This window comes from Heterodontus francisci, chromosome 4 (genome assembly GCF_036365525.1).
Source record: "Heterodontus francisci isolate sHetFra1 chromosome 4, sHetFra1.hap1, whole genome shotgun sequence".
Classification (NCBI taxonomy): domain Eukaryota; kingdom Metazoa; phylum Chordata; class Chondrichthyes; order Heterodontiformes; family Heterodontidae; genus Heterodontus; species Heterodontus francisci.
Genome location: NC_090374.1, coordinates 203763508 through 203781037, shown reverse-complemented (window position 1 = coordinate 203781037; position 17530 = coordinate 203763508). Strand labels below are relative to the sequence as shown.

Sequence of the window (17530 nt, the reverse complement as noted above, 5' to 3'; positions counted from 1 at the left end):
AGATTCCATGACTCTTATATCTAATATCTTTCAAACGGGAATTGCAATAATTCAAAGAGGAAATATTTGGACGACTAAGGGAAAAGGACAGGGGAATGGGACTAACTAGCTCTTTCGAAAGAGGAACTGACACTTATTAATTTGAAACTCAAAGAGCTTAAAAGGTGTACCACTTGCTGCACTAATTCTATACCATTTGTTTTAGTAACAAAACTTGCTTTACACGCTTCCTCAATTGCAAAAAGCAGCTGCCATTGAATAAAAGTATTTATTTTGTTGGGTTGTATGCAGATGGCAAAAAGTCATGCCATTTAGTTGATGACTTAGCTGATGATATGAGCCTGCATATGTAAGCTGAAAATTTAATACTGAAATTCAAATTATTCCTTTTGTTCCCCTTTAGATTTATTTACCTCAATGAATTTCTCCCCTCAGCTAAAAGTCAGAATGAACAGATGCCAACCAAATGACTTTCCATTTCCTGTAGTGGAAAAGCAAAGAAAAGGGAAGCTCATAAGTCTGGTTGCTGGAACTGATTGTTAGCTCGTATTGAACTGCAATCACAAGAGTATTCTGAAGGAGGAGGGTGAACAACCAGAGGTTGTGGTCCATATAGATATCGTTGAATACAGCTAGGAATAAGAATGAGGTCCACAGGCAGATTTTGGGGAGCTAGGAAAGAATTACTAAGGCGGTGTTAATCTTTGTATTACTTCCAGTGCCACAGGCTGCTAAGTACAGAAATAAGAAGATAATGTAGATGAATGCATGGTTGGAGAGATGGTGTAAGAGTGAGGGCTTTAGATTCTTGGGTGCATTGGGACTTGTTCTGGGTGTGATGAGACCTGCACAAGTTGGACAGTTCACACCTCAAAAGGCTGGCACCAATATTGTCACAGAAATATTTGCTGTTGGGAGGGTTTAAACTCATTTGGCGGGGACTTGGGAACCTAAGTGTAGATCCGGAAGGGAGAGAACAAAGCTGGAAATGGAAGGCAGAAAATAAGTGAGTATGGAAGGCAGAGGAAACACATCAATCTAGGGTCAGGGATGCATTCCAAAAGGTACATGCTGAGTAAGAGTGATTGTACCATTTTGTGTAACCAGAAATCAATGTCTTGGTTCATTAGATTATGAGACAATCACTGCAGATATTTACACCTGTTTCTAAATTTGTCAGTAAATTATAGTCAATTGTTTAAGATGATTTCACTTACTTCAGTGAAAGTGAGTAATCATTCTTGTTGCTTTGGCTATTTCGGATGAGATAGCTGCACTCTTTACACAACCGTAGAAGATTTTCTGCATCTGTTCTGCTAATGGCCCCATGATACCATCTGTAAGAGAAAATGTGCAAAGAAATCAAAATACTCAATGACATGTGCAGGGAAACCCATTTTGAATGGGTGTCTCAGGAAATGGGCACCATTACATCTTTCAGGAGCAGTACAGCATCTTTCCACAAAGTGTCAGCTGTGACTCAGTTGGTAACACTCTCGCCTCTGAGTCACAGGTTCCACCTTTAAGTCCCACTCCAGGCCTTGAGCACCAAAATCAAGGCCGACAGTCCAGTAGTACTGAAGGAATACTGCACTGTTGGAGGTGTCGTCTTTCAGATGAGACGTTCGATCGAGGCCTTATCTGCCTGATTGGGTGATGTAAAAGATCGCTTGACATTATTTCAAAGAAGAGCAGGAGAGTTATTCCTGATGTCCTGGCCAATATTTATCGCCCAATCAACATCATAAAAACAGATTAACTAGTTACAATCACATTGTTGTCTGTGGGATCTTGCTGTGCACAAATTGGCTGCTGCATTTCCTACATTACAAAAGTACTTCATTGGCTGTAAAGTGCATTAAGATGTTCAGTGATCATTATATAAATGCCAGTATTTCTTTTAAAGAACATTTTCTTCAATTCAGAGAATATTTTAGACAAAGAAATATTAAATAACTTTATTTTAAAATGGTAAAACACAGGCATACTACCCACAATTTTCAGTCCATTAACTTTGATGAGTGAAAAACCATGGGAAGCATACTTACATGGGTGTCCTGGATGGATGAAGCTCCCTGCCGGAAGCAGATATTCATAAAATTGATCCTATAATGACTATAATCATTTTCACTGATTCATATTCACTGGGGTCCTCTTATTCTGATCTGCTTTAAAGTAATTCTCCAAATTTACCTCATCAGTAACAACTTGCATTACATAGCATCTTTAACATAGTAAAAACATCCCAAGGTGCTTCACAGGAGCATTCGAAGACAAATGTCGACACAATATTAGGATAGCTGACTATTAACCAAGTCAAAGAGGCAGGTTTTAAGGAGCGAATTAAAGGAAGCCAGAGAACAGTGTTCCTGCTAAGCTGTGCAGCAACCCGAAACTTCCCACGCAGGCTGGCACATGTTGGTTCCTTTAAGTTACCACACGTGAACAGTCACACCAAAACAAATTTACACTTAACAAATGGCCCACACAGTCCAAAAAAAAAAAGAGGATATGTTGGTAGGGAGGCAGAGAAATTTGGGGAAGGAATTTCAGAACTTGGGGTCCAGGCACAGCTGTCAATGGTAGAGTAATCAAAGATTTTGGGGTGGTTATAGGGCTTGGAAGAAGTTACAGAGATAGGGAGGGGTGATGCCATGGAGAAATTTGAAAACAATGACGAGAATTTAAAAATCAAGGCATTGCTGAGCTGAGAAGAAAAGAAGGCTAGTGAGCACAGGGGTGATGGGTGAACAGGACTTGGTATTTGATTTAGGATACAGGTAGCAAAATTTTCAGCAATGCCAACTCGTGCAAAATTTTTCGTGAGACATGCGATTTCTAAATAAAATTAAGCCTCCCTTATGATCTTGCGATAGAGGTCAAATCTCAGGATTCTTCTGGCATGATTTCGTGCAGTTCTGGTCGCCGCATTATAGGAAGGATGTGGAAGCTTTGGAAAGGGTGCAGAGGAGATTTACTAGGCTGTTGCCTGGTATGGAGGGAAGGTCTTATGAGGAAAGGCTGAGGGACTTGAGGTTGTTTTCGTTAGAGAGAAGGAGGAGGAGAGGTGACTTAATAGAGACATACAAGATAATCAGAGGGTTAGATAGGGTGGATAGTGAGAGTCTTTTTCCTCGGATGATGATGGCAAACACGAGGGGACATAGCTTTAAGTTGAGGGGTAATAGATATCGGACAGATGTCAGAGGTAGTTTCTTTACGCAGAGAGTAGTAGGGGCGTGGAACGCCCTGCCTGCAACAGTCGTAGACTCGCCAACTTTAAGGGCATTTAAGTGGTCATTGGATAGACATATGGATGAAAATGGAATAGTGTAGGTCAGATGATCGGCGCAACATCGAGGGCCGAAGGACCTGTACTGCGCTGTAATGTTCTAATTCTAATTCTAATTTGCATGAAGCTTCTCAAAATTAGATTCAGAAAATAAATCAAAGTAAACGACACCACTACAGGTGCAAATACAATGCAAGCAGGAGCAGTTCCTATCCAGTAAAAAAAGCAGACTTTCAGATGAACATGCATTTTGTCTTGTTTGATCTGAGGACATTAGCATTGCCAATTCTGGAGTAAACAACCTCAAAAAGCACCCGGAAACTTACAAGCGTGTAAGTCGGGCTTTGGCCTCGAAAACGCAACAGTTGATTTACAGGATTTTTTAGCCCAGTTCAGCAGACTTAAGGTCAGAAAGTTACAAATACTGAAGTACTTTTTCATTAAGCCATTGCAGAACATGGATTACTGATTGCATTTGCAAATCATTTCACAAAACTCGTAAAGCTGACATTTCTCGATTCAAACCCTGCAAAAGCGTTTTTCTGTGGGAGAACATTGACAGAACCAGTGTCAAGTAGATTCTGAACAAGACTGGATGATTATGGGGGCAAATGCTGGATCTTAACAAAATGGGGACACAAGAAAAGCAGTATCCAGCTCTCAGTAAATTGATTGCTACACTTCTGATTTTCCCTTTTAATCTCGCTCGCCTTTCCTCCCTGATGTGGAGAAAGTAAACCACTTTTCAATCCAGAATCTGCAGCAAAGTTTTATCTGTTATGCCTGTAATAAAAACAGTCTGGCTTGCTATAAACTCAAACTTTCTCAACTGTGACTAGTAATTGCTAAACCTGCAACACTCCAGCAGATGTCATACAAATCACTGTCATTGTAACCTTAAACCGAGAGAGCAGGTATAGAATCCTGGAACAAAAACAAGAAATGCTGGAATCACTCAGCAGGTCTGGCAGCATCTGTGGAAAGAGAAGCAGAGTTAACGTTTCGGGTCAGTGACCCTTCTTCGGTTCCGAAGAAGGGTCACTGACCTGAAACGTTAACTCTGCTTCTCTTTCCACAGATGCTGCCAGACCTGCTGAGTGATTCCAGCATTTCTTGTTTTTGTTTCAGATTTCCAGCATCCGCAGTATTTTGCTTTTATTATAGAATCCTGGAACTCCCTTCCTAACAGCACTGTGGGTGTACCTACCCCAAATGGACTGCAGCGGTTCAAGAAGGTGGCTCACCACCACCTTCTCAAGGGCAATTCGGGATGGGCAATAAATGCTGGCCTAGCCAGCGACACCCACATCCCTGAATGAGTAAAGAAAAACAATCCACTAACAAGGTTTATAAACCAACTGTCAAATCTATGTTGGTTTATATTTTTAAAAAATTGCAAATCATTTATTTTCCTAATCTCTTGATTTTTAAGTGTTTGTCTCTTGATTTATGAGATGGTGGGGTTGGTATTAATACGTTTTGAATAAGCTTCAGTTTATGGAAGGAGGAATTTGAGAGACCGTCCAGGAGTGCATTCGATACGTTCAGCAGCAGATAAGATGGGGCAGGAATGGAGACAGGCAATATTATGGAGGTGTGGTCTTGGCGATGAAGAGGATCTGAAGTCGGAAGTTCAGCCCAGTGTCAAACAGGATGCTGATGTGGTGAACTGTCCAGTTCAGCCCCAGATAGTCGCAAGGGAGGAGGATGAAGTCAGTGGGTAGGGAACATAGTTTGTGCAGGGACTAAAGACAAGCACTTTGGGCTTGGCAATAGTTAATTGGAGGAAATTTTTGATCATCCAATAATGGATGTCAGGTAAGCAATGTGCTAAGTGAGAGAGATGGTGGTGAGGTAGAGATGGGCGTGGTCAGTGAACATGTAGAATCTGACCTTGTGTTACCAAGGGACAGCACACAGATGAGAAATAGGAGAAAGCCAAGGACAGAACGTGGAAGGTCAAGCCATCGCTCCCATGACTGACCCCATCTCCTCTGTCTTGGCATTGAGAGTGTTAAGATTTATATTACTCCCTGGTCCCTTTCTAAGCTCATTTTAGTTGCATTCCTTTCAATGTGCACATGTTTCATTTGATGGGCAACACTTAATATTCGCTAATATTAAATTTAGTCTACCATATGTCTTCCTAATTGCGTATAATCACATTCTTTGATCATCCGATTTCATTTTTGACAAGCTTACAATTAGAACAACACAGGAAAATTAACTCATGGGTGCCCAAAGGTCAGTGCGGGGATCTTTGCTTAGTGGGAATAGAGACAAAACTAATAAAAATTTGTCACTGGGCAGGAGGTTGCAAACAATCAGGAGCAGGTGCAGAAAATTCTCCTGAACACATTCAGAAACTCCTCCCACACTCTGCCCTTTACAGTACTACTATCCCAGTCTATAAGGGTAAGTAGAGTCCACTATTATCACTACTCTATACTTTTTGCACCTCTCTGTAATTTTCCTGCATATTTGCTCCTCCACATCTTTCCCACTAGTTGGTGGCCTATAGAAAACACCCAGTAGTGCAATGGTACCTCTACTATTTCTTAACCCTAACCTGTCATTGGCCCCTCCGCTCTATAATATTCTCCTTAATCAATACCGCCACCCCTCCTTTCTTTCATGAACACCAAGTACTAAGAAATATTTAGTACCCAGTCCTGCCCGTTGATGAGCCAGGTCTCTGTTATCGCTACAATATCATGTTCCCATGTAAAGGCTATTTGCACCTGCAGCTCGCCAACCTCATTTACCCTAACTGTGTATTTACATACATGCACTGTAAACCTAATTTAGACCTTATTGCATTCCTTTTTAGTCTAACTCCACATAATACCTTACTATTTCTTATACCAGTTCTATCGGTCTCTCCCAACCCTTTGTGCACCTAGTTTCTCCTTTCTAATGCTACACTCTTGCTCCTATTTCCCCTGCCAAATCATTTTAAACCCTCTCCAGCAGCACTAGCAAACCGTCTCACGAGGACATTGTACCTCAACAGAGTCAGGACCAATCTGTCTGGCCTGTACAGGTCCCATTTCCCAAAGCTGGTCCCAATGTTCCAGGAATCTAAGGCCCTGCCTCCTGCACCATCTTTCCGGCCACGCATTCATCTGCTCTATCCTCTTATTTCTATATTCATTAGTGTGTGGTACCGGGAATAATCCAGAGATTGCTAGGCTTGAGGTCCTGCTTGTTAATCTCTTTCCCCTCTCCCTAAAATATGCCTGCAGGATCTCATCCCTTTTTTTACCTATGTTGTTGGTATTGATGTTGACCATGATATCTGGCTGTTCACCCACCATCTTCAGAATGCTCTGCAGCCACTCAGTGACAAACGTACATACGAATTAGGAGCAGGAGACTCGACCCCTCGAGTCTGCTCTGTCATTCAATAAGATCATGGTTGATCTGTTTGCAACCTCAACTCCACATTCCCACATACCCCTGATAATCTTTCACCCCCTTGCTTATCAAGAATCTATCTACCTCTGCCTTAAAAATATTCAAAGACTCTGCTTCCACTGCCTCTTGAGGAAGAGTTCCAAAAACTCACGACCCTCAGAGAAAAAAATTCTCACCTCAAATGGGTGACCCCTAGTTCTAGATTCTCCCACAAAGGGGAAACATCCTTTCCACATCCACCTTGTAAAGACCCCTCAGGATCTTGTATGTTTCAATCAAGGCACCTCTTACTCTTCTAAATTCCAGCAGATACAAGCCTAGCCTGTCCAATCCTTCCTCATAAGACAACCCGCCCATTCCTGGTATTAGTCTAGTAAACCTTCTCTGAACTGCTTCCAACACATTTACATCCTTCCTGAAATAAGGAGACCAATACTATACACAATACTCCAGATGTGGTCTGCTCTGATGAAAGGTCACAGACCTGAAACATTAACGTTGCTTCTCTCTCCATAGCTGCTGCCAGACCTACTGCATATTTCCAGCACTTTTTGTTTTGTTTTACTCCAGATGTGTTCTCACCAATACCTGAAGCATAACCTCCATACTTTTGTATTCAATTCCCCTGGCAATAAACAGTAACATTCTATTAGCTTTCCTAATTATGTGCTTTACCCACATACTAACCTTTTGCGATTCATGCACTTGGACACCCAGATCCCTCTGCATCTCTGAGCTCTGCAATCTCTCACCATTCAGATAATATGCTTCTTTTTATTCTTCCTGCCAAAATGGACAATTTCACATTTTCCCACATTATACTCCATTTGCCAGAACCTTACCCACTCACTTAACATATCTATATTCCTTTGCAGCCTCATGTCCTCTTTACAACTTACTTTCCTACCTGTCTTTATGTCATCAGCAAAGTTAGCAACCATACCTTCCGTCCCTTCATCCAAGTCATTTATATAAATTGTAAAAAGTTGAGGCCCCAGCACTGATCCCTGTGGCACACCATTCGTTACATCTTGCCAACCAGAAAATGACCCATTTATGTCAACTCTGTTTCCTGTTAGCTAGCCAATCTTCTATCCATACCGATATGTTACGCCCTACACCATGAGCTTTTATTTCCTGTGTCATGCAGACGCCCACCTGCCAAGAATGAGGCATATTAATTTCACCACATGGTCATTAAATTTCAAATTATTGCTGGGAAAAAGAGAAGGCCTATTACAAGGGCTGCCAGATGGGCTGGAAAGACATTTCTGCATATTGACAGACACCACTTGACAGGACAAAGGGGCTATTCCCTGTTCCAATTTAACCCACAATGGACTTTTGATCACCAGCTAATGTGTGCAGAGGAGACATTCCAAGGTCTGCTAGGACAAGACAATCCACAAGGGCCAGGACTGATTAGGCTAGCTGGTTACATGACTAACTGGCTGTTGTAGGTTTTTTTGAACTTGCCACAGAGAATTTGGCCATTATTAAAAAATTGCCCCTAGTATAGGTAGCTGTAGGGAAATATAGGGACAGGTGGGGATGGGATAGGAATATGAGATTAGTGTAGGATTAGTATAAATGGGTGGTTGATGGTCGGCACAGACTCGGTGGGCCGAAGGGCCTGTTTCAGTGCTGTATCTCTAAAACTAAAACTAAAACTAAGAAAGCTGTTCCTGGGCTGAGAAGACATCTCTTCTGCCTGCTCCCATCTCTTTCTCACGGAACTGAAAACCACTGAAGACATATGAACCCCATGAGAGAAAAGTCTTTTAGAGTGAACAAGGTTTAAGAATGCTGGGCTCCAATGAAAACCAAGATCAGCCTACAAAAGGACTCTACAGTGAGCTCGAAGAACTGTAACAAACCCTTCAGATATTGCCTCAAACCTTTCCACTATTTTGCTTCTGCTTTTTTCTGTCTCTATTTGCATGTGTGTATCCATGCATGCTAGCGTGGGGCTCGGCGCGTATCCGCAGGCATTAACCGAATTAGAGTTTGTAGTTTAAGTTTAATTAAACTTCACCTTTCATCTTTAAACCTAAGAAAGCCTGTTTGTGCTCATTTCTTTGCCTGATAATTGGAAAGCGTGAACAAGGATTTACCAAGCGGGAGCTCAAAACACAGTGTGTTAAAAAATCAAACCCTGTGACAGTAAGACCAGGTGAAGGCTGAGAGGGACCCCTAGACACCTTTCTCACCTGGTCGTAACATCCACAATAACCTTTGATGTGGCACCTTATCAAATGCCTTCTGGAAACCCAAGTACAGTATAGCCACCAGCTCCACTTAATCCACAGCACATGTTACTTCTTCAGGGAACTCCAATAAGTTAGTTAAACATGATTTCACTTTCACAAAACCATGTTGACTCTGTCTGATTACCTTGAAGTTTTCTAAGTGCCCTGCTATAACATCTTTAATAATAGCTTATAACATAAAGTCATAGAGTCGTACAGCATAGAGACAGGCCCTTCAGCCCACCGCGTCCATGCCATCCATAATGCCTATCTATACTAATCCCACCTGCCTGCATTAATTCCATATTCCTCTATGCCTTGCTCATTCAAGTATCTGTCCAGATGCCTCTTAAATGTTGCTACTGTTCCTGCCTCCACCACCTCCTCAGGCAGCTCATTCCAGATACCCACTATTCTTTGTGTGAAAAATTTACCCCTTTGATCTCCTTTAAACCTCCTCCCCCTCATCTTAAATCTATGCCCTCGAGTTTTAGTCACCCCTACCATGGGAAACAGACTCTGGCTATCTACCCTATCTATGCCTCTCATAATTTTATATACCTCTATCAGTTCCCCTCCCAGCCTCCTTCGCTCCAGGGAAAACAGACCCAGCCTATCCAATCTCTCTTTATAATTCAAGCCCTCCAAACCGGGCAACATCCTTGTGAATCTTTTCTGCACCCTCTAGCTTAATCACATCTTTCCTGTAGTGCAGTGACCAGAACTGCACACAGTATTCCAAATGCGGCCTAACCAACGTTATGTACAACTGTAACATGACGTCCCAACTCTGGTAATCAATGCCTTGGCTGATGAAGGCAAGCATGCCATACGCCTTCTTCACCACCCTGTCTACCTGTATTGCCACTTTCAAGGAACTATGTACTTGCACCCCAAGGTCTCTCTGCTCAAGAACACTCCCCAGGGACCTGCCATTCACTGTATATGTCCTGCCCTGGTTTAACTTCACAAAATGCATCACTTCACACTTGTCTGCGTTAAATTCCATTTGTCACTCCCTTGCCCACTTTCCTAGTTGATCTATATCCTGTTGTAACCTTAGACAACCTTCTTCACTGTCCACTATACCACCAATTTTGGTGTCATCTGCAAACTTACTAATCATGCCCCCTACATTCACATCCAACTCATTAATATATATGACAAACAGAGGGCCCAGCACCAATCCCTGTGGCACACCACTTGTCACCGGCCTCCAATCTGAAAAACAACCCTCCACTGCCACCCTCTGCTTCTTATCACCAAGCCAATTTTGTATCCAATTTGCTAGCTTACCCTGGATCCCATGTGTTCGAACCTTCTGGACCAGCCTACCATGCGGGATCTTGTCAAAGGCCTTGCTAAAGTCCATGTAGACAACGTCCATCGCCCTGCCCTCATCAATCCTCTTGGTCACCTCCTCGAAAATCTCAATCAAAAGAACAAAGAACAGTACAGCACAGGAACAGGCCATTCGGCCCTCCAACCTGCGCCGATCTTGATGCCTGTCTAAACTAAAACCTTCTGCACTTCCAGGGTCCATATCCCTCTATTCCCATCCTATTCATGTATTTGTCAAGATGCCTCTTAAACGTCTCAATCGTACCTGCTTCCACCATCTCCCCCGGCAGCAAGTTCCAGGCACTCACCACCCTCTGTATAAAAAGAAAAAAACACTTGCCTCGCAGATCCCCTCTAAATTTTGCCCCCTCGCACCTTAAACCTATGTCCCCTAGTAACTGACTCTTCCACCCTGGGAAAAGGCTTCTGACTATCCACTCTGAAAACTCGTGAGACATGATTTCCCACACACAAAGCCATGCTGACTATCCCTAATCAGATGCATATAAATCCTGTCTCTCAGAATCCATTCCAATAACTTTCCCACCACTGAAGTAAGGCTCACCGGCCTGTAGTTCCCTGGCTTATCCCTGCTGCCCTTCATAAATAAAGGCACAACATTAGCTATCCTCCAGTCTTCCGGTACCTCACCCGTGGCTAACGACGATACAAAAATCTCTGCCAGGGCCCCAGCAATCTCCTCCCTCACTTCCCATAGCATCCTAGGATACACCTGGGGATTTCAGGTTCCACCTTAATGCGCTTCAAAATCTCCAACACCTCCTCCTTTGTAATGTTGATACGCTCCAGGATATCAGTGTTCCCTTCCTTGAACTCACTAGCTTCCATGACCTTCTCCAAGGTAAATAGGGACAAGAAATATTCATTTAAGACCTCGCCCATTTTTTTGATTAGAGATACAGCACTGAAACAGGCCTTTCGGCCCACCGAGTTTGTGCCGAACATCAACCACCCATTTATACTAATCTTACACTAATCCCATATTCCTACCAAACATCTCCAACTGTCTCTATATTTCCCTACCACCTACCTATACTAGTGACAATTTCTAATGGCCAATTTACCTATCAACCTGCAAGTCTTTTTGGCTTGTGGGAGGAAACCGGAGCACCCGGAGAAAACCCACGCAGACACTGGGAGAACTTGCAAACTCCACACAGGCAGTACCCGGAATCGAACCCGGGTCACTGGAGCTGTGAGGAACCACTGCGCCACTGTGCCGTGGCTCCACACATAGATTACCACACTGATCCTTAAGGGGGCCTACTCTCTCCATAGCTACCCTTTTACTCTCAATATACTTAGAGAATCTTTTCGGATTCTCCTTTATCTCATCTGCCAGGGAAATCTCATGGCCCCTTTTTACCCTCCTAATTTCCTTCTTAAGTGTAGTCCTACATCCCCTATACTCCTCGAGGGACTCGCTGGATCCCAGCTGCCTATACCTGACATATGCCTCCTTCTTTGTCCTGACCAGACCCTCAATATCCCTCGTCAACCAAGGTTCCCTAAACTTGCCATCCTTGCCCTTCCATCTAACAGGAACATGCCGGCCCTGAACTCTTCCTATCTTACTTTTAAAAGCTTCCCACTTGCCAGACGTCCCTTTACCTGTAAACAGCCTCTCCCATTCAACTTTTGAGAGTTCCTGTTTGATGCCATCGAAATTGGCCTTCTCCCAATTTAGGACTTCAACCCGAGGACCAGTCCTATCCTTTTCCATAACTATCTTGAAGCTAATAGAATTATGGTCACTGGTCCCAAAGTTCTCCCCCACTGACACATCAATCACCTGCCCATCCTCATTTCCTAAGAGGAGGTCGGGTAGCCCCTTCTCTAGTCGGGCTATTAACATACTGCTTCAGAAAACTATCCTGGACACACTTAACAAATTCTTCCCCATCTGATCCCTGAGCATTAAGGCAGTCCCAGTCAATATTAGGGAAGTTAAAATCACGTACTATTACAACCCAATAATTCCTACACCTATCTGTGATTTCCCTACATATATGCTCCTCCACTTCCCTCTGACTATTGGGGGGCCTATATCATTAAAGTGATCACCCCTGTCTTATTTCTAAGTTCTACCCATATGGCCTCACTGGACATTCCCCCCTAAGTACTGCCTCTCTAATTCCTCTCTAAGTACTGCCGTGATGTCCTCCCTAAACATTTTCCCTATGATAGATGTTAAGCTAACTGGCCTGTAGTTTCCTGCTTTCTGTCTCCCTCACTTTTTGAATAAAGGAGTTATATTTGCTATTTTCCAATCCAACAGCTCCTTCCCTGAATGTAGGGAATTTTGGAAAACTAAAACCAACACATCAACTATCTCACTAGCCACTTCTTTTAGGACTTTAGGATGAAGTCCATCAGGGGAACTTGTCAGCCCGCAGCTCCAATAATTTGCTCAGTGCCAATTCCCTGGTGATTGTAATTTTCTTGAGTTCTTCCCTCCCTTCCAGCTTTTACGGTGATGTTACATGTATCCTCTATCGTGAAGACCGATTCAAAATACCTGTTCAATTCACCGGCCATTGCCTTATTGTCCAATATTAATTCCCCAGACTCACTTTCTATAGGACCATCACTCACTTTGTTAACTCTCCCTTTTTTTAAATATCCAGAGAAACTCTTACTATCTGTCTTTATATTTATAGCTAGCTTTCTCTTGAACTCTCCTTATCAATCTTTTAGTCGTTCTTTGCTGTTTGTATATTCTGTCCAATCTTCTGGCCTGCCATCTTTGCATAATTATATCTTTTTTCTTTAAGTTTGATGCTATCTTTAACTGTTTTAGTTAACCAAGGATAGTGGGTCCTCCCTTTGGAATTTTTCATTCTTGTTGGAATGCACCTATTCTGTGTATTCTGAAATATCCCCTTAAATATCTGCCACTGCATCGCTATTGATCTATCCCTTAACTTAATTTGCCAGTTCACTTTAGCTATGTCTGTTTTCATACCCTCATACTTGCCCGTATTTAAGTTTAAAATAGTCGTCTTGGATCCATTCTTCTCTCCCTCAAACTGAACGTAAAATTCAATCATATGATCGTTGCTACCAAGGGGTGCCTTCCCTGTGAGGTTTAGTTTAGTTTAGTTTAGAGATACAGCACTGAAACAGGCCCTTCGGCCCACCAAATCTGTGCCGACCATTAACCACCCATTTATACTAATCCTACACTAATTCCATATTCCTACCACATCCCCACCTGTCCCTACATTGCCCTACCACCTACCTATACTTGGGGCAAATTTATAATGGCCAATTAACCTATCAACCTGCAAGTCTTTGGCATGTGGGAGGAAACCGGAGCACCCGGAGGAAACCCACGCAGACACAGGGAGAACTTGCAAACTCCACACAGGCAGTACCCGAATTGAACCCGGGTTGCTGGAGCTGTGAGGCTGCGGTGCTAACCACTGCGCCACTGTGCCGCCCATCAATTAATACCATTTCCTAGACCCTGGCGCAAGGGAGGCAACATACCATCTTGGAATCACATCTGCAGCCGCAGAAACATCTGTCTGTATCCATAACTATTGAATCCACATCACAATTGCTTTCCCAATCTTCCAGCCCACTCTACAGCTGAGCCACCCATAGTGCCATGGACTTAGCATTAGCTGCAATTCCCATAGGAACCATAGTCCTCACCAGCATTCAGAAGTGCACTACCGTCAGGTCCTCCTTGACTGTCTGGTGGTCACCTATTCCCTCCCTACCTGCACAGTCTTAAGCTAAGGGGTGAACACCTCCAGAACTGTGCTATCCACATATCTCTCAGCCTCATGGATGCACTGTTGTGATGCCAGCTGCTGCTGAAACTCCAAAACTTGGAGCTAGAGCTCCTTCAGCTGATGACACTTCCTGCATATGTAGTTGTCCAGGACATGAAAAGCATCCTGGAGTTCTCACATGGAACAGGATGTACATTCCACGGGACTGAAGTGCCCTGCCATGGGTCTAATTATTAGACTATTAAGTTTTTTTTATTCATTCATGGGATGTGGGCGTCACTGGCTATGCCAGCATTTATTGCCCATCCCGAATAGCCCTTGAGAAGGTGGTGGTGAACTGCTTTCTTGAACAACTGCAGTCCATGTGAGGTAGGTATACCCACAGTGCTGTTAGGAAGGGAGTTCCAGGATTTTGACCCAGCGACAGTGAAGGAACGGTGATATAGTTCCAAGTCAGGATGGTGTGTGACTTGGATGGGAACTTGCAGGTGGTGATGTTCCCATGCATATGCTGCTCTTGTCCTTCGAGGTGGTACAGTTCGAAGGTTTGGAAGGTGCTAAGGAGCCTTGGTACGTTACTGCAGTGCATCGTGTAGATGGTACACACTGCTGCCACTGTGCGCCGGTGGTGGAGGGAGTGAATGTTTGTGGATGGTGTGCCAATCAAGCGGGCTGCTTTGTTCTGGATGGTGTCGAGCTTCTTGAGTATTGTTGGAGCTGCACCCATCCAGGCAAGTGGAGAGTATTCCAACACACTCCTGACTTGTGCCATGTAGATGGTGGACAGGCTTTGGGGAGTCAGGAGGTGAGTTACTCGCCACAGGATTCCTAGCCATGACCTGCTCTTGTAGACACGGTATTTATATGACTACTCCAGTTCAGTTTCTGGTCAATGGTAGCCTCTAGGATGTTGATAGTGGGGGATTCAGTGATGGTAATGCCACTGAATGTCAAGGAGCGATGGTTAGATTCTCTCTTGTTGGAGATGGTCATTGCCTGGCACTTATGTGGTGCGAATGTTACTTACCACTTATCAGCCCAAGTCTGGATATTGTCCAGGTCTTGCTGCATTTCGACACGGACTGCTTCAGTATTTGAGAAGTTGCGAATGGTGCTGAACATTGCACAATCATCAGCGAACATCCCCACTTCTAACCTTATGATTGAAGGAAGGTCATTGATGAAGCAGCTGAAGATGGTTGGGCCGAGGACACTACGCTGAGGAACTCCTGCAGTGATGGCCTGGAGCTCAGATGATTGACCTCCAACAACCACAGCCATCTTCCTTCGCGCTAGATAAGACTCCAGCCAGCGAAGGGTTTTCCCCCTGATTCCCAATGACTCCAATTTTGCTAGGGCTCCTTGATGCCATACTCGGTCAAATGCTGCCTTGATGTCAAGGGCAGTCAGTCTCACCTCACCTCTTGAGTTCAGCTCTTTTGTCCATGTTTGAACCAAGGCTGCAATGAGGTCAGGAGCTGAGTGGCCCTGGCAGAACCCAAACTGAGCATCACTGAGCAGGTTATTGCTAAGCCAGTGCTGCTTGATGGGACTGTTGATGACACCTTCCATCACTTTACTGATGATTGAGAGGAGACTGATGGGGCGGTAATTGGCCGGTTGGACTTGTCCTGCTTTTTGTGTGCAGGACATACCTGGGCAATTTTCCACATTGCTGGACAGATGCCAGTGTTGTAGCTATACTGGAACAGCTTGGCTAGGGGTGCGGCAACTTAATGGAAACAAACTTAAGATTTAAATAAAATCGCACCAGCTACTGAAGGGAAAAAATAATAGCACCTCTTCCCACATGCACGACTGACTTTAGCACTCTTAACGATGCACTCAGTTCTACGATCGCTCTGTGCTCCCTATTCTGAGAACATTAATCTGGGACAAAACTAACAGTCGCTTTGACTAATATGAACTAGTTAAGGAAAGAGAGCACAGATTTGTTAAAGGCAAATCATGTTTAACATGATTTGAGTTTTTTGATGAGATAATAGAGGGGGTTGAAGTAGAGTATATGGACTTCCAGGAGGCTTTTTGACTAAGTGCCACATAATAGACCTACTCATGGAATAAAAGGAACAGTTGCAGCATGGATACGAAGCTGGCTGAGTAGCTGCAAACAGAAAGTAGTAGTGAACGGTTGTTTTTTGGACTGAAGGAAGGTATACAGTGGCGTTCCTCATGGGGTGGTACTAGAACCACTGCTTTTGTTGATATATATTGATTTAGACCTGGGTAAACTGGGCACAATTTCAACATTTGCGAACGACACAAAACTTGGAAGTATAAGTGTACTGTGAGGAGGATAGAAATAGATATCAAGAGAATAAAAGCAGGCTGGTGGAATGGGTTGACACGTGGCAGATGAAATTTATCATGGAGAAGTGCGAAGTGATATATTTTGGTAGGAAGAGTGAAGAGAGGCAATATAAAAGGTACAATAACAGAGACCTGGTGGTATGTGCATAAACCATTGAAGGCAGCAGGATGGGTTGAGTCATTAAAAAGGCATACAGGATCCTGGGCATAGAGGCATATAGAGTACAAAAGTAAGGAAGTTATGATAAACCTTCATAAAGCACTGATTGGCCTCAACTGGAATGCTATGTCCAATTCTGGGTACCACACTTTCGGAAGGATGTTAACATTTTGAGACAGGGTGCAGAAAAGATTTATGAGAATAAGGTCCCGCATGGGAGATTGGTTAAGAGCCCATGGGATCCAGGGCAATTTGGCAAATTGGATCCAAAATTGGCTTCGTGGCAGGAGGCAAAGGGTGATGGTCGAGGGTTGTTTTTGCGATTGGAAGCCTGTGACCAGTGGTGTACCACAGGGATCACTGCTGGGATCCTTGCTGTTTGAGATGTAATTTAATGATTCAGATGTGAATATAGGAGGTATAATCAGTAAGCTCGCAGATGACACGAAAATTGGTGGTGTTGTAAATAGTGAGGAGGAAATCCTTAGATTAGAGGGAGATATCGATGGGATGGTAAGATGGGCGGAGCAGTGGCAAATGGAATTTAATCCTGAGAAGTGTGAGGTAATGCATTTTGGGAGGGCGAACAAGGCACGGGAATATACAATGGATGGCAGGACCCTAGGGAGTACAGAAGGTCAGAGGGATCTTGGTGTACTTGTCCACAGATCACTGAAGGCAGCAGCACAGGTAGATAAGGTGGTTAGGAAGGCATATGGGATACTTGCCTTTATTAGCCGTGGCATAGAATATAAGAGCAGGGAGGTTATGATGGAGCTGTATAAAATGCTAGTTAGGCCACAGCTGGAATACTATGTACAGTTCTGGTCACCACACTATAGGAAGGATGTGATTGCACTGGAGAGGGTGCAGAGGAGATTCAGCAGGATGCTGCCTGGGCTGGAGCATTTCAGCTATGAAGAGAGACTGGATAGGCTAGGGTTGTTTTCCTTAGAGCAGAGAAGGCTGACGGGGG

At 43.7% G+C, this 17530-nt stretch overlaps 1 protein-coding gene across 2 annotated transcripts in view; it reads right to left on the bottom strand.

Annotated features, from left to right (window-relative positions):
• Positions 1–17530, bottom strand: part of LOC137369475 (SH2 domain-containing adapter protein B-like) — a 1226906-nt gene that overhangs the window by 941265 nt on the left and 268111 nt on the right. For both annotated transcript variants that reach the window (XM_068030757.1, XM_068030758.1), the window contains exon 5: positions 1218–1337. In XM_068030757.1, coding sequence (XP_067886858.1) covers positions 1218–1337 — 120 coding nt within the window. The remainder of the gene's footprint in view (positions 1–1217; positions 1338–17530) is intronic.